General features: G+C 52.8%; 4 protein-coding genes across 4 annotated transcripts; 2 read left to right on the plus strand and 2 right to left on the minus strand.

Moving 5' to 3' along the window:
• Positions 1 to 2,948: 2,948 nt before the first annotated feature.
• HMPREF1541_09020 (uncharacterized protein) lies at positions 2,949 to 5,181 on the plus strand (the record flags this gene model as incomplete). Its single annotated transcript, XM_008723338.1, has 2 exons — positions 2,949 to 4,485; positions 4,535 to 5,181. 2 exons carry the CDS (start codon positions 2,949 to 2,951, stop codon positions 5,179 to 5,181), a joined length of 2,184 nt encoding a protein of 727 aa, XP_008721560.1.
• A 398-nt stretch (positions 5,182 to 5,579) lies between these two features.
• HMPREF1541_09021 (uncharacterized protein) lies at positions 5,580 to 8,646 on the minus strand (the record flags this gene model as incomplete). The annotated part of the gene is made up of 5 exons (XM_008723339.1): positions 5,580 to 6,480; positions 6,525 to 6,551; positions 6,599 to 7,004; positions 7,051 to 7,581; positions 7,635 to 8,646. 5 exons carry the CDS (start codon positions 8,644 to 8,646, stop codon positions 5,580 to 5,582), a joined length of 2,877 nt encoding a protein of 958 aa, XP_008721561.1.
• Positions 8,647 to 10,058: 1,412 nt separating this feature from the next.
• HMPREF1541_09022 (uncharacterized protein) lies at positions 10,059 to 12,506 on the minus strand (the record flags this gene model as incomplete). Its single annotated transcript, XM_008723340.1, has 1 exon — positions 10,059 to 12,506. One exon carries the CDS (start codon positions 12,504 to 12,506, stop codon positions 10,059 to 10,061), a length of 2,448 nt encoding a protein of 815 aa, XP_008721562.1.
• A 1,270-nt stretch (positions 12,507 to 13,776) lies between these two features.
• Positions 13,777 to 14,784, plus strand: HMPREF1541_09023 (uncharacterized protein; the record flags this gene model as incomplete). Its single annotated transcript, XM_008723341.1, has 1 exon — positions 13,777 to 14,784. One exon carries the CDS (start codon positions 13,777 to 13,779, stop codon positions 14,782 to 14,784), a length of 1,008 nt encoding a protein of 335 aa, XP_008721563.1.
• Positions 14,785 to 16,257: the final 1,473 nt, after the last annotated feature.

Consider the following 16,257-nt stretch of genomic DNA (forward strand, 5'->3'; position numbering starts at 1 on the left):
GGTCTTGTCTCGGGGTGGTAGGTGTTGAGCAAAGACTTCCATTGCTGTTCTGATGAAGTCCTGTTGACCTAGGGTCAAGTAGAAGGCTTTGCTGGTAAGTGGGAATGCTGCTGACCCTGTGCAGCTCGAGCAAGAACGACGGTTTTAGTTGGGTGGAAAATGTGGCGTCATCAGCTCGACAGTTGCCAACCTTCTCCGACCTCTTCCCCATGATGTTCGGTAGATGTATAGTTCGCCACTTCGATCTAATTGGATACTAAGCATGACGACGGCCACGCATAAGGCCTGCGCTTGTTTCAGAACCTGCAAGTCGGGCTTGACTGCCAAACCACAGACCTGTTGCACGATGAGCAAGCGTTTCGGGGTCAACAGCGTTCCCACCGAAGTGTAAATTGCCTACCTTTGAAAGTGCTACAGGATAGACTCTACCAGCCGGTACAGGACTCGAAAGCCATGCCTGGACTTCATCGCCCCGCTATGTGACAGTAGGACCGGGCAAAAATCCGTCTGACCTCTCCGCATCGCATTGTTCGTGGGTTGTCAAAGGAGATCAATCTTCCCTACGCTAGTAAGCGACAGCCCATTAAGACCGGCCGAAGTCACCAAGATTGACCGTCGATAATCCAAACCCTTTCTGAAACTCCACGATCTGCAAGATAGTAACAACACCGTATCGCTGAAGAACATCTCTCACTGAGGTTACTCGGTCGTTCTATGCAGCAAATCGGCCGCGATGATCGTCATGCCGAGGTCCATTGGTCCAATGCCAGTGGAGGCTGAGTCTCGCAAGGTCATGGGATTCCTGTTCCTGAAGATGGCGCGCAGTCTCCGCTGCTACAAGGAGAACATAATGCGATATCAGACGACTCCTATCTGCCCATAGTAATGCTGCGCTCAACGTGCAGGCAAAAGCGACTTCAAGAGATCAATCTGCTCCATGTAGCGCTGCTCCTGTTGCGCCATCTGCACATCCAGCTTCCATCATCCTCTCGACATCGGCATCGGCATCGGCGGTCTCTATGCATTTAATGGTGAGCCCTTGCAAGCAGCGCGTCAAATGTTACAGGGCACCTTCAAAAAGAGGGGAGAACAGGATGAACGCGACGCGAGCTCGTTCTCGCCAGAGCGGAGCCGCGGCCAAGAATTTGGGGCGCAGTCCCCTTCCCGCGGACGTCCGATAGCCGCCCAAAGCACAGTCAGGACTTCCCTTGAGTTGAATCCTCGTTATTCGCGGGACCAAATCAGTCATCCCATTGGCGTGTGCTTTGCTCTCGGAGCAGTCGCACGAACATCTCAGTCTGCGAATCAGAGGCAGCCTTGAAAAACAAGGCAAATGCAAATTGCATCTGGTGCCAGTGTATATTCGACAAGCACGACTACGGAATCTTGCTCTGTCGATTATGAGAAGTTGGCGTGAACAGGGTGGCGATGGGAGCACCTGTAGTACTGTACGGTCAATATACACCGCATACTTAGGGGACCACTGCGGTCACGAGAGCTTTACGTTTGTCGAGTCTCGGAAGGCTTTCCGAAAAGAATGTGAGGAGTCAACATGACTTCAGCTTCAATTCGACCAGAAGTTGATGGGCATGGCGGGTGTCCATTTGACCCTGACACTGTCACTTTCCCATTACGTAGGCCTTTCTGGCACCCACCATTCTTGCTGGTGCTGCTTTATCGCCACGTGAGCATACATTTTGGCAAGGCGGCCACTTCAGCGGCCAGGTGGAGCTCTTCTGCCAAGGTCTGCTGGTAGATTCGCCACCTGACAACTCGAATGTGTGGTTGACAGAAGTGGTCGTTGTACTGACCGGCCCGATTGAGAACTCGATGGTCGAAAGCAACCAATTGCATCGAATCTGTGATCTACGCCCACAGTTCTTGCTGGATCTATCAATTTGCCACCACACCACAGCAATGCGGTGCTTGGTCAAGCCACTGCTTCTGGCTCGACCGCTTCGGCGGCCTGGTGGCCACCAACGACATCAGCCAGGGAGTCATGTTTCAGAACCTGCAGGGCGATGTAAACTCTTTGGATGGTCATTAATCATTGGCTCGTCGATTCGCCCACAAGGAGCTGGGGGCCACTCCGGGTTTACAGGATTCCCACGTTGCTTGGGTTTCTCTACCTCCAGCGGCTCGCCAGACATCTCCCTCAAAGCAGGAAAATGGCTCGACTAGAGTGATGGAGCGACATGTATGATGCAGTAGTAGGAAAAGCAAGCGTTGGATCACTACAGGCGCCGGGCAAAGGCACGACGTTATGCCAAACCCCATCAAACAGTGTGCTGTATAGCACAAGCTCGTTCAAGTCTCTGTTGCCCATTAGCAGCTTTCCTCCCTGTGGCCGGCCTGCACAAAGGTACTGCATTACCGTCCTGCACAGATCCAACCTGTCCCGAAAGGCTTGCGCTTGCTTGTGAAAATGCAACAACCACGTGAATCAGCATGGAAGTGTGGTTCCTAGAGGTCTGTAACAACTAGACGGTTGGAATGGTCGGTAGCCGCGAGCCACGCATGAACATGGTGAATATGGCGTTTTGGAGCTCAACCCTACGCTGGTGAGAGGACTGGAAATGAGATCCTTTAATGGCGCAACACATATCGATGTTGCCAGGAGCTTCCCTCAAAGATCGTCACAAAGCGTCTTCTGCCATGGCTACTTTCTCCTTATCTGACAATCAGCGTGCGGTCAAAGTGCAATCATACTCTCTTGCCTCCTGCCTCGCAGCTCTCGTTTGCGCGGGCGGTCTCACGGTTGTCGCATTGATGGGAATCATTGCCATCCGCATGAGCCGATGGCTGCGAAGAGTCACGCAAGTCTTGACCACGTAGTTGACCTCACCTGAAACTAATTCTGTGGCAGCCAAACACGGACTGAGGATGGGCGAAGTCCCTTCGAGACCATCAGATCATTCTTCACATCCGCAGCACTGTATGACGGGCCAATGCTCCGGGACCATGGCCTCGAAGCCGTCTTCTTCGACCGATATCTCTGGTTCACGACCCAGCTATTCGGATACGCAGCCTTAGTCTTGACCCCGGCTGTGGCCTCATACAACTTCTATCTTGGAGGGGGTGCCAGATCCGATCTAGATAAGCTTGACCGTCTTGGGTGGACCAATCTCTCGACGAGAAACGCGAGCCATTATTGGTTCTATGTTGCCCTTGTACTTTGCTTCGCCGCTTACGTTCAGGCTATGATTGCCCAGGAGCTGCAGAAGGCGTTGATGATGAGGTCCCGGATCGTGGCAGACCATGCTACACCCGGAGATACCGACTACTTTATCGCTGTAAGAGGCTTGCCAAAGCACATGCGTACGGAGAATGCAATCCGAGCCATGTGTGAGAAATGGCATCAACACGTACGTCATGTCGCCATGCTGCGGCCATCACGGAAGCTCGGCGAAGTCCATAAACGCAGAAGACAATGTGTTCGTGCGATCGAGCGACACGAATCTATCTTCATCGCTACGATGTTGAGTCGGAGGAAAAAGGATCCAGCAGGATTTTCGACTACCTTGCGAAAATGCCTGGGCGAACGGTATTCACCATCCGCGATTCGGCTTTGGGCTGCACTTGATTTCACACGGCACATCGTGCCCGATGCCTACAGGAGTGTCTCTTCCTTGTACGAAGAGCTACTGCACCTCTCCCGGGACTTGTCAAGGCTGTCGGCCGAGTCATCAGAGTCGTCACCTGTGTCCGCTATTATAACCGTGGCCGACTATCATATTGCGAGAGAGCTGGTGCAGAGTTCCGCTTACATCGATCGCATGGACATGGAGATGCGCTGTCTTGGCACGTGCCCATCACATATTGTCGTCGCCAACGTGTTGCGAGCTCCCAGAGCTAGCCATATTATCTCCGAAGCCGTGAGTCTGGTCAGATTGGCACTGATTGTGTTATGGACGATTCCCATGGGCGCCACCGGCGTCTTGAATCAACTGAGCTCTGCAACATCCCTATTGCAAGAAGTCTCCGGCCTGCACCTACCGCCCTACACGATAGGGTTGCTGCAAGGCGTCGTGCCCCAGGTGGCATCCTCGTTTCTGATGCTCGTAATGGTCGAGCTTTTGAAGATTCTTGCGTCGTGGCAGCATACTCTGTCCATTATCGACGAACAAAGATCGATCAACAGCCCCTACTTTTTGTTTCTTTTCTCTCAGCTATTCTTTACGACTTCGATGTCGTCTGGCTTAATCTCGACGGCATTGAACATGCTGAACCGGGGACTGGCGCAGCTGCCACGCACGCTGGCTCAGAACTTGCCGCTCGCAGGGACATACTACGTGGCCTATCTACCACTGCAGGCCGCCTCGGGGCTGGCTCTCACCGTTCTCCGCATACGAGCCGTCTTGGCTCACGCAGTCCGGCAGTCGACCTGGCAAAGTCCGCGAGACAAGATGGCAAATCGGGCCTCTCGATATTCAGACATCTCTTGGGGAGTGATGTACCCACTGCCAACAACGATAACATCCATTGGTGAGTCACCTATGTCGAGCATCAAGAGATTCATCTAAGGCGTCATCAGTCGTTATCTATGCTCCTTTATCCCCACTGATTCTGCCAATCGCAGCACTGAGTGCTGCGATCACGAGGATTAGCTATAGGTATGCAATGGTATATCATGCTTCTGTGACCGCGGATACCCAGGGTATGTTATTCTTCGACTCCCTCTATGCCACATTCTGGGGTGTGTCTGCAATGGAACTCGCCTTCATCGGCTTGTTCATGCTAAAGGTCAATCGCCAGCACCTTGCTCAGAATGTGGCGCAGGTGAGTGTGCTAATTTTAACACTTTACATCACACTGCGCTTCTGGACATTTCTTCATAGACGATTTCACAGAGTCATTATGAATCACGCAACTCCAGTAGTCAGCTCTGATACTTCTTTGAAGCAAGATTATAGCTGTCTTTGGTCGGTATATCCGGGACAGCCGGTGCGGAAGAAGAAGGAAGAGCATCCCATTATCCATGACGGCATGATCTGGATTGCACGCGACGATTTCGGCATCAGTGACGCTGTGGTCTCAACAGTGCGAGGACGACATTTTGCAGCTGAGCATGGTGGAGAAGGCATCACCAATTCCTATGCATCTGTAGACTCGGCGGGGCGCTTGACTGTCTACGATGCACAAGAGGAGAAAAGAGAGCCGACTGTAGCTTACGGTCACTGATGTTGATTAGCGATGGACCATTTACGCAAGTGCGTACATAGTGTTCCGTCACGCAACGTGGTCTTTATCATAGGAAGCACAGGTATCAAAATATATGAGAACTGGAGAATCCCGTTAATCCCTGGTTACGGCAACGAAAGCTGAATGTTGACCATTGTCTTTTGAGTTTGAAATAACGTCATTACGCTCCGACCCATGGCACACGGCACAGAGCGGATGAGCTAGGTTCTCGGTGGCTCGGCACCCGGACTGACAACAGACGTCTCGCTACGCAATAAGACGCCGCTTTCGCACTAATAATTGTCCCACAAACAGATCCGTTGTTGGCATAGTACATACTGGGAAAGGAGATGATGGAGAAGCTTGCCGGCGCCCACATATCATTGCCTTGATGTCGGTCACAACCTTCGCCGCTTTGACGATTGGCTCCCACGACCAACAGAGATCGCCCTCTTGGGCGAGTAGCCACAGCTGTGACCTTCCTCCGCCCACCGCCTCAGCCTTCCATGACATGTCTGTTGTTCGATGAACCAATTCACCGATTTTCCGGACCCTGACAATAAGCCTTCCAGCCGTCCACCATACGCTAGCGTCAACTTTATGATGTCGTCTAGGTGTCGTATGGTAAACGTGAAGTTGTGCTGGAAATGCCCACATCCAACGCAGCTGCTGTCGCCCCCTTCTAGGTGCAAAAGTACTCGACTACCGAGCATGATACGTAGGGATGAGTGTCGATCGCTCATAGCCCGGACCAGTGGTCGCACATCACCACCCCGGAAAAGGACGACTGCTTGACATTGATACTGACCACGGTTGTACTCGGGCTCTGCCTGCAGTTCCATGAAGAATCGGGACGCCCAGAGAGCACTCACAATCTCGTCGCAGTCGAGGTGTTGGTGGCCGATTGTCTTGACTAGGCCAGGGACCGCTGAGGCGTCGTCCAGGGCTGGTGGTTTCTTGGCAAATCTGTGGCTGATGCGATGATACCCTCTTTTCTCCGCGTCAGATAAATTTTGAAGCAGGTCGGTCCATCCACTCTCTCCGTCAATCGAAGGCGATGCCAGGAAACCACGTATCGTTCGGGGAATGAAGCCGTCCCGTAAAATACTACGGTTTCGCTCGCTTTCAGGACAAGCAGTCTCGGAGTAGCCCGTTCCTACGGAAATGACAACGTTCGGCTTCGGCGTACGTGGCCAAATGCATCGGAGCTCCGCCCTGGCTGCTGCAGAGGGATTATTCGCTCTCATGCCGCCATCCTGTAGCCATCCGAAACCCTTGAGTCTCTTGGGACGAAAGTAACTGTCGCGAGTTAGTGGAGACCATGCAACCGGAAGTGCTCTGACCTAGGTGCTGCCGCTGTGCAACGAGCTCTGGTATCGTCAGTAATGTTGTGGACTGAATTTGGAAGCCTACATACACCTCCCAGAGATAGGGCTCATTCGTGGCTTTGTTGCTACGTAGTATGGCGTAACCGACATGCTGCGACGCTCTGGCTTCGCCATTGTAGTTGCAAAATATTCGGAGCTGGCTTGCGCTCGTCGTCGTCGCCATGACGCCAATTTTGATGCTCTGTGCGCGAGTCTCATGGGCGTCGAAAAGCCGCTCGCGAGTGCCAAAGCAGTCCCGCGCGACATCTTCCAGAGTATCTGAGTCGTATTTATTGTCACTGAGCCACCATCGTACGTAATCCATCAGCAGCTGAAAAAGGCCAAAGTGGCGGTACATTCTTGGTGGGAATATCCTCGACGCCAATTGTGTGAATCGTTCCATGCTCATGTCGATGGCTGTGCCGACAATAATGTGGTCAAGAATGATGAGTCCGCCTATGTCAAGTCAGCTTGTGAAGGTTAGGCTGGTCTCACGTCCTACCCGCGCTGGTGCCTGCAGCATAATCAACATATTCACTCACTGGCGAGCCGAGGGCGGCTGTTAATTTCTGGATCATTGTCAATGCAACGATCCCTCGCACACCGCCACCATCAATAGCAAGAATGTTGGGCTCCACTGTCCATGGTTTTAGATGAATAGTGGTCTGGTGCTGTTCCCCACAGATCAGGCAATGGGTTAAGTTGTAGCTGTGTGCATGGCTGGAGCGTGTACCATACTGCTCTACACATCTTGCACAAAGACCGTGTCCAAAGTGGGACATGTATTCCGGGGCGCGGACGAGGCAGCCCCAGCACGTTGTGACCGACTGTAAGCCTGCAAACAAATGCCCGGATCTTCGTAAGTACTCTTTCCTCAACAAGTTTGGGGTAGTAGTTTGCGTCAATAGTTCAAAGAGTGCGTAAAAGTCCAACTTAACCTCGCAAACAATGGATGCATATGCCCCTTTGCTTTCACAGGCGAACTTGATGGACTGCGCGAAGACAGAGTCGTAGATGACGCCAGGCGCAAAACCTACACATCTTAGTCTTCCTGCCATACAATTCATTTAAGGGTCATGACGTTACGGTGGGAGTGAAGTGGGTATCCCTGCACAAACAGGGCTGTCGCGATGAAGCTGGCCGCAGCTGGCCCAGCAATTTCCAATGCTGACCCTTGCGTCAGAAATTCGCCAATATGGCGTACCATATCAGACGCAACTAGCTCCCTGACAGGGTGGTCGATGGAGGAGAATACATCCAGTGCTTTACCAGGCTGCTCAGCGAAGCCAGTGAGTCCACAATCGAAGATGCGCCTCATGTCAGCCGCGGAGAATAGCTGTGAGTCCTCTTGGCGCTCGCTACGTACGGTTTCAGCGGTTATTTGTACTATTCGCTTCAACCTTCGCACCGAGACGTCTGTTGATTCACGCACATTGGTCGTGACAATGGTCAGTCCTGCAAATAAGCCACCAAAGGCTGGCTCGCATTGCAACTGAGTTAAGGCGTCAATACTGGTGGCGTCTTCGGAGACGATGATCAGCTCAGGCGCTGTGGTTAGCACTGCGGACGGGTTTCTGGCATATGTTTGCAGGAGTTGAGCCACATACGTGCCACAGGGCCCATTGCCCCCCAAATCGACTGCAAAGAGGCACACAACATGCACTAGCGGGAAGAGTAGATGTGCCAGAAGTTTGCGAATGATGGCACTTTCCGAGAGCTCCTTGCGGCCGTCACTATGGTTCACGGATAGATGCCGGTGGGCATGACATCCTTTCCAGAGATCTTCTGGATAATATAGCGGCGCGCCAAGTGTGCAATCGGCCACGATGAGTGGGTGACTGCTCACTTCTGTGGCCAGGTCAACGTACAGATTCGCGATTCCGTGCGGCCTCTTCCTGGCCACATTGTTCTGTGTAAGCAATCTTTTGAGCGTCCGAGATTTTCTTGACTTGCCGAGAAAGAATACAATTATCGGTCTTTGCTGGTCCGGGTCTGGTAGCGCGTCTCGAATCGTTCTCAAACGATCTGGGTTGACGATAGACCAGCCCGGATCGACAGCGGCAAGATCTAACCATTGTGAATGTGTGCAGGGCGACATTGTGAGGGACAGTAAGTCCCACTGTGAAGTAGGGATCTGCTCCCGTGAAGCTGTGCCGTGATATAACACTCCTGCAGCCCCCATGTTTTCTTGGTTTTTGGAAGCCTCGATGTTGATGGGTGTTGGTGTGGAGATTTGGAAGCACCATGCGACTTCGTTGCCACTTTGCCCCGAGATTGACACACAGTCTCGTAATCTCCAGAGCGACCATGGGACACTGTCGTATCACGGGGCGTGAATGTGGTGCACAATACACGAGTTGTTGGATCATTCACTGAGTCGATGTTGCTGAATAACGACGGCGGTGATCGGAGCATTTCGCCAACAACTAAGCTTCTCGCAGTTGCCAACTTTCGAGTGGATGACTTCATCGCGACTCCGTGAAGTCATTGCATCGAAAGACTCATTGACAGACCTTGTTAGGAAAAAGAGACAGTCTCCGACGCCTGCTTGTACAGTCAACACGGTGCCTGGCGTCGCAAAGTAGCGAGTGTTTAATCGAGAAGATCTATTAATTCCGACTGTCTTGGAGTGACTGCGCTCCCCCTATACTCTCCACTGAAGGGCTTTGATCACGATCTAGTAATCTCCTGAGTACTTCGGGCGAGGTTGGGTCATCGGGTACCTTTGGAAGGGAATATTTTAGAATGCGAGAAACTTTGGATCTAAATGCTCTGATATCATGTACTTGCCACTTACTGGCCCCGATCAGCGACGTTGACTCCTCAAGCGTACTTCTCTGTCTTAGGTGCCGCGCCACGCCACGTGAACATGAGTGGTTTAGTCGCTTCTGACGGCTCTTCTTTCTTCCTGGCCTTTGACACTCGATTCACTCCACGAGGTAGAGAAAGTCGAGCAACATGGGAATTGTTTACTTCCGAATAACCCCCATTTTCTCGTGGTCGATCTGATAAGCCAATTATCCTCGCTCAGGCGGAGTGTCCACCGGCCCCCTGCAGATTCTGAAACACGACTCCCCAATCGATGTCGTTGGCGGTCATAAGGTCGCCGAAGCGGTCGAGGCCGCATTGTGGGCCTCCCGGGGACCAGCACTTTCTCGTGCGGGAATCACCGGTGCACCGAACCAGCAAGAAGTATGAGGTATGGATTATATACCCAACATGATTGGCCGCTTGGATCTTCATATGAGGGAAGGTATGTTACCACCACGGCACCCTTGTCGACCACACACTTCTGCTGCTGGGCGGCAACAATACTGCCTCAGGTCAGCCCGTGGGCACCTAACGATGATATCCGACACGCTCACCCCTGCAACACTCGAAGAGGGAGAGAAAGACTTACGTTGCGATTATCCTTGAAAACGCAAATAGCGGCGCACGTTTACAATGGCTGTATCGCAATGCCAAGCATGCGGCCAGGAGGCCACTCCCGGAGCTCGCTGCGCAATGACATCATGGCAAACTTTCGGGCCGGCATTTCTCGCACAGACACGGCATTCCACTGGTCGTAAAATACCCTTTGCCATACGATACAGTCAGCTCCTCCCCATGATAGATATCACGCAGCGCCACAACGGCGAAAACAAATTGCCCTGAAGCTCTAACGACCTGGAATGTGGTCGACGGGTTGCAAGAATGGTTGAGTAATCTGAAGTTGCTGCCACGGGTGAGACAGCTGAGATGACAGACAGGTTCGGCCTGTGGCAGGTCCGGGCGGCTTAGCTCTACTGTCCACCCGTCGTCCGGGGTGTCGACCGGCACTAACTTGCCACTCAAGCGTCCGAGGATATGGCGAGTCTTATAGGCGGCCTGACCAGGTACATTAGCTACAGCCTGGAGACCGCGCCCCCTTTTGCCGTAGTGTCGGATCCGTGGTTTTGCTTTGCCGTGGTTGGCGAAAACGATGCGAAAGCACTCGCAAGAAGCCTCGCGGCAAAAATCGCAGTGCGGGCCAGAGTCCGCCATCACGGTCGTTGGATTCACGGGCCATTCCCACTCTGTCGGCCAATCTGTAGGCCGGACCCAATCCGCGGCCGGTTCGTAGAGATCAACGTCGTCGCTCGGAAAGGGCTGCAATTTGTCGAGCATACTTTTCTCTGGCAACGCTTGGAAGGCAGCATCTCCTTCTTCCCATCGAAACGACACGTCCTCCACGTCCCACCTCAAGGAACTCTCGAACGCGTTCCCGGCCGTGGATAGTGCTCGAGAATAGTCGTCCTGGAGCAAGCGGTGGAACATATGGAGCTCGGTATCATCCAGTTCGAGGTACACCTCGGGCGATATGCCAAAGGCATTGGAACCGATGGGAATGAAACTAAGCAGTCCGGAGTAGGGACCACAGACCCGGGCCCATTTCAGACCTCTTTTGCGATGGTACTCGAGATTATCTCGACTCCAACCACAGGGTTGGCAGATGGCATCCAGTGTTTTGGAGTCATTGCGGCGGCGCGTGCCTCTGGAGAGCTCGAGTTCCTGTGCAAGGAGACGCTGATGAAGACGAATCGACAGCTTTTCGAACACGGATCGATCTTGCGAGTTCGTGATGCTCTTTGCGTACGTGATCATTCTGTGCCAATTGTTGCCCGTTGGGTCGGGACCGATGTCTCGCAGTCCAGCCTGTCGTTGACTACTGACGGCAGCACAGTGTTGCCGAATTGCTGGACGGCTCCAAATGGCGGCAACGAGTTGCACGACTTTAGTCGTTGGCGGATCAGCAGGATCGTAGCTTGGAATTCTGCATAGCTTGTCAATGCTTTTGATCTGTTGCTCCAACTTCATCAGCTCTTGTGACACGGCAATTGTGGGTCTCGAGACTTTGGACGGACGACGAGGGAGCGAGGTATTCGCTTGTCTCTTCTTCGAGCCTGTCGGTAGCGACGACGCGCCGTTTACGTGAGCATGCGTCGCTGCCGCGTGTTCTCGAGTCTTCCGCTTAGATCGATGACGAGGCAACGCTGGTAGCAGCTGCTCGACTAGACCCTGGACCACTTCGTCGCGAGCATCTCCATCGTGATCATCGTCGTCAGTGCTGACGACCTGAACATCCATCTCGACTTCAGACTCGGCGGTGTCCAGATTTAATTGGTCACGTTGTCTTTCACCACGTGGTAGAAACTCCAGATATTCATTAGGAATGGGGAAACCAGGGCATGGACTTCTCCCCACAGAACATTCATTGTAGCCGTTGATGTCCCAACCAGGTGGCCCATAATTGACCGCCTCCGCAACGCTACAGGTCAATGTGCCGCCTTGGTGGAGTGTATGACCGCTCACAACCACAGTCTCTCGCGGTCGCTGGAGAAAGACGTTATAGGAAATTCCCCACTCGTCAAGAAGCGAGCGAGGTATGAAGAGGCTAGCATGCCGAGCTCGTTGGGCACATCTCCAGCCGCGAATGTGCTTTTCGACTTTGGCACGATGTTGCGGGATGATCGTTATCCAGACCCTGGGGCCGCCCCAGTACGAGACATTGAGAGAGTGGAGGTTACCGTCCTCACAGTGGAGTATGAAAATCCCACCCGCATCATCAGAGACATACGCATACGGCGAGTGCAGTCCCGGTACATGATACTTGGTCTGCTCGAGCTGATTGCCCTTCAGTGAGCTTAATGGCGACTCTGAGGGTAGTCCCAGCCACTGGCGTTCTGCCGAGGTGCGTGCGGATCCGTCCGTGCTATAACGCATGCGTTTCATTTTTCCGGCATCGCGAATGGTTTCTTCTAAGGCCGAGGCGAGCTCCTCAGCCGACAATTCCGATGACGGATGCCATGCCACTGTCATCTCCTCATCCTGTAGTTGCCGGTGAATGTGGTACGCTCCATTTGGCTCACTGGCTGGCTGAAACGTTGAGACATGACGCGCTCGCACGACTTCCGCGTTCATGTTGATGTCATCAGACATCACGAATTTGAACACCCCAGCGTACGAGGCACCCAATTGGGCCGCTCGATTCATCAATCGCGGCACATCTCGACACTCTTCACCAGTTCTTGGAAACAAGGTGACAACACCGTCCTCCTCGCAAAAAGGGATCCTCGTTCCGGCTGGAGAGGTTTCGTTGTCCGGATTGGATGCGCTAATGGTGTCAGGCTCAAGGACGCTGGACGGGGTGTGCTGCGCAATGCCTTGCTGCGTTGACAGGAGCGGCCTGGCGTTGCGTGCCGAGACGACAGCGGGGCTAGCAGTTGGGCTGGAGCCGAACGAGCCTAGCCTGTTGCTGTCGATCTCGTCAGGAAAAGAAGGGTCGCGTCGATGCCTTTGGTCATGCGCTCTGATGAAAACTTCAGCCTGGCTCAATAATGTGCGGAATGCGGCGTCCACTTCCACGCCACCTCCAATGCTGCGTGGCCCTGTCAAGAGTGCACGTATATGTTGTAAAGAAGTGTCCATCGGTACGCACGCAAAAAGTGGCCGTGAAACGGGTGCAGGATCACAAAAGATAAGTACTGAACAGTCGTGTTGTGATTTTCAACTAGGGGGTTCCCTTGGCGAGGCCCCCGCTGGCCTCCATCGGGCCTAGTAACTTTTCAGCGCTATGTTGAACCACGATCGACCCCCGTAACGCCCTAATTATGTCAAGTTGGGGCGCGAGGCGTTTGCTCCAATTAGTTGGCCAGGTGGCAGGCCTCTGTGGAGGCAGCCCTAGGATCATAGGTCTCAGGAATCACATTGCAGGCTGGGCGTCCTGACAACAGTCCTGTGCTGTACTCAAGATGCCAAACCATGCGTATCAATGTGTAGCCTACACAATGTTTCCCAGCATCTGCTGCCTTTGCAACCACCTTTTTCTGTAGAATCTGGCGACGGCGAACTAGGCTGGCCCGTCATGTCGGGCAAATATATTTGTTCAGCCTGCGCGCCCTATCGTGCGTGAATCACCTGGATGTTCCAATTGGTGGCTATGATACTCCAAGTCCCTGTTTATTCTTGATATCGTGAGTGCGACGTACAAAGCATGGACATTGTCATCCCAGGAGGCGACGAAGTGTCAAAAGCGTCCAGGTGGCTTGTAATTGAGGATGGACTCACTTGGCAGGCGAAGAAGACGACGTATACGAGGCTACGACCTATCATGCTGTCAGGCGCATTCAGGGGTTTCTTGGAATGGTCGACACATCATCCTTATGTCAATGGCGCACTGCTCCAATCTAGTTCATCTTTCAACTTCATGATGGCGATAGGTGGGCTTTACCAGCAAGGCTATCTTTCCGTCGAGATGGCGGGTCTCAACGACAAACTGCGGGGAAGACACTGTGACATGACCTACATCATGTCGCTCCAGGCGCTGCGACGGGATTTGGAACTTCATGAGCAAAGACTGTCCGACGCGACGATGGGCAAGTGTCTCCTCTTGGCTTTCCAGACCAGAATGTTCGACGTCAACGATGACCGCCCCGATGGTCTGATACACACGAGAGGATTGTGCGCTCTCGTGAAAGCCCGAGACGCCATGAATGTAAAGACCGACCGAGCGCTCCAGCTGTTCAGAGCATGTCGAATCGTGGTCTTATACGCGAGTCTGTATCATGGCGAGCCCGCTCCGTTCAGTATGCCATTGTGGTGCCACGGCATGTGCCACCAACCCAGCTACAGTGCTATCGATAACCTCACCGACATTTTGCACGCCACTTGTGACTTTGGCTGGAGAATCCAGGCCAACCAGGATGAGAGTTCCATGGTGCATACCATGAACGGCATCAAAGGCTGCATCTCAAGTCTCGACCAGTGGTACAGAACGGTTCGACACCGGTGTGGCTGGGAAATCATCGAGCAAAACATTGCCAACTCCCGATGTCCATTCTCATCGTTTCTCACCTTCAACAACCCTTTAGCCGCGGAAGCGTACTCAATCTTTTACACCATCCTCCTAATCTTCTCTCGGATCAAGAATTCAACTCCAGGCTGTTGGCCTCATGATAGCAAGCTGTCGGAGTGTCTCCCGCATCTCGATACTACTGCTCTGGCCATCGATATAGGCCGTATGACGCCCTACTTTATTGCTGGTGGAGCTCTCGGATACTATGTGATCGAGTATCCTGTCAGGTTTGCCATGCGGTGTTTTGTGACTGCGGACACAAGACAGAATCGGCTATGGCTCGAAGCCGTGATGAACCGCGCAAAACTTTCCCCCCTCGACGAAATCCAATTCTGCATGGAAACTCCACACCTCGGTCCATAGAATGTCAGAACTAGCATGTGTGGAACTCGTCGAGAATGTGGTACCCTATTCGTACACTGCAGCAGGCTAGTGTCGTAGACTACATTGATTCGTAAAAATGCTAGGCAGATTCTGACCACGTCACGCTTCGTGACGACCACGTGACATCGAACTACTGTGTTGATGCTTGCTCTACTTGCTCGGAGCTAGGAGACCTATCGACCAGGACCTGAAAGTCCCTCATCTATCGACCGACACAAAAAGACCCTCAAGTTGTCACAATCTTCCTCCAATCAATGCCGAGCTAAGTTCCGGGAACCACAATGTGAGATGGCAGAAGCTGCACGGGCAGATGACCAACGTCATACCCAAACTACCACATATTGCCGTGGTTGCAGAGCCTGTACTACATAAGTTGAAGAGACCATTGGATACAGGCTAGGACGTTCCTCCGAGTGAAAGCTCGGGACACCGCACCATGTCAACTCCTGCCGCAGTTCGTTTTGAACCACGCCACATGCAAGAGGATGAGCTCTCAGTAGTTTGCCGATATATCCAACACATCCACCTCTGTCGAATATGTCAGACTCATAAGCACGGACATCTCTCCTTCTGTCCACGGGGCTACGGTTATGTCAAAGACGTCCGACAGTATCTCTACATGAAGCACGACTCCTCCGATGATCGGGTTTTCTCCGAGATCGACCTTCAACGCACACATCAAGATAGACAGGTTCAGGTTGCCGATAAACACTGTGCTATTCGTAATATCTTACGAGGCCGCGGGCGAGCGTACCCGAAGATCCGCCTCCGGACTACCCAGCCACAGAATCCACCTCCACAAGAACGTGTCAAACAGTCACCGGCGACATATGGTGACTCGGAATATGTCACGATTTTGGCGCGCATTCCTGCTATCACCATTCCACTGCAGCTGCGAAGGTCTGATTTACTGAAAGGAGAGCCTCGGCTGGCGTCGTATCACGTTTGACGTGTTGCAAATTCCATCATCAGCCAAAGTGTATCCTTTGTCGCGATGTCACATATCAGGCGCACAAGGTGTGCCAGAGGTCTGCATACTACACTTTGGAGATTGCGATTCCGCGGTCTGCCGTGGAGGTGAATGCCTAGTGGGCGGGAAAACCGACTTTCTGTTTACGGACGTGAATTAGTTTCAGCGAATTTCGGTGGTCCAAAGAGGGCGGACTCCATGTCCATGACTGAATATATTTCTTTGGTTTGGCTAGATACAGGAATTGTCCACCAAAAGACACAACTTCACCTGTGAGGTGCCATGAATGTATTGGTACAAGACCGACTTGTACGATGGCAATTTCTAGCGACTTGACAGGTCTATGGCAACCACCCGTATATGCAGTACCTTTAGGATCAAACTTTTTCCACGGTGCCCCCAAAACCTCTTCCCCTCGTTGTACGATGCCAAGGAGCCATAACTTCAGAGCATTTTATGCCTGTGCCAGTCATTAAGACCTA

The sequence above is a fragment of the Cyphellophora europaea genome (assembly GCF_000365145.1).
Source record: "Cyphellophora europaea CBS 101466 unplaced genomic scaffold supercont1.9, whole genome shotgun sequence".
Classification (NCBI taxonomy): Eukaryota; Fungi; Ascomycota; class Eurotiomycetes; order Chaetothyriales; family Cyphellophoraceae; genus Cyphellophora; species Cyphellophora europaea.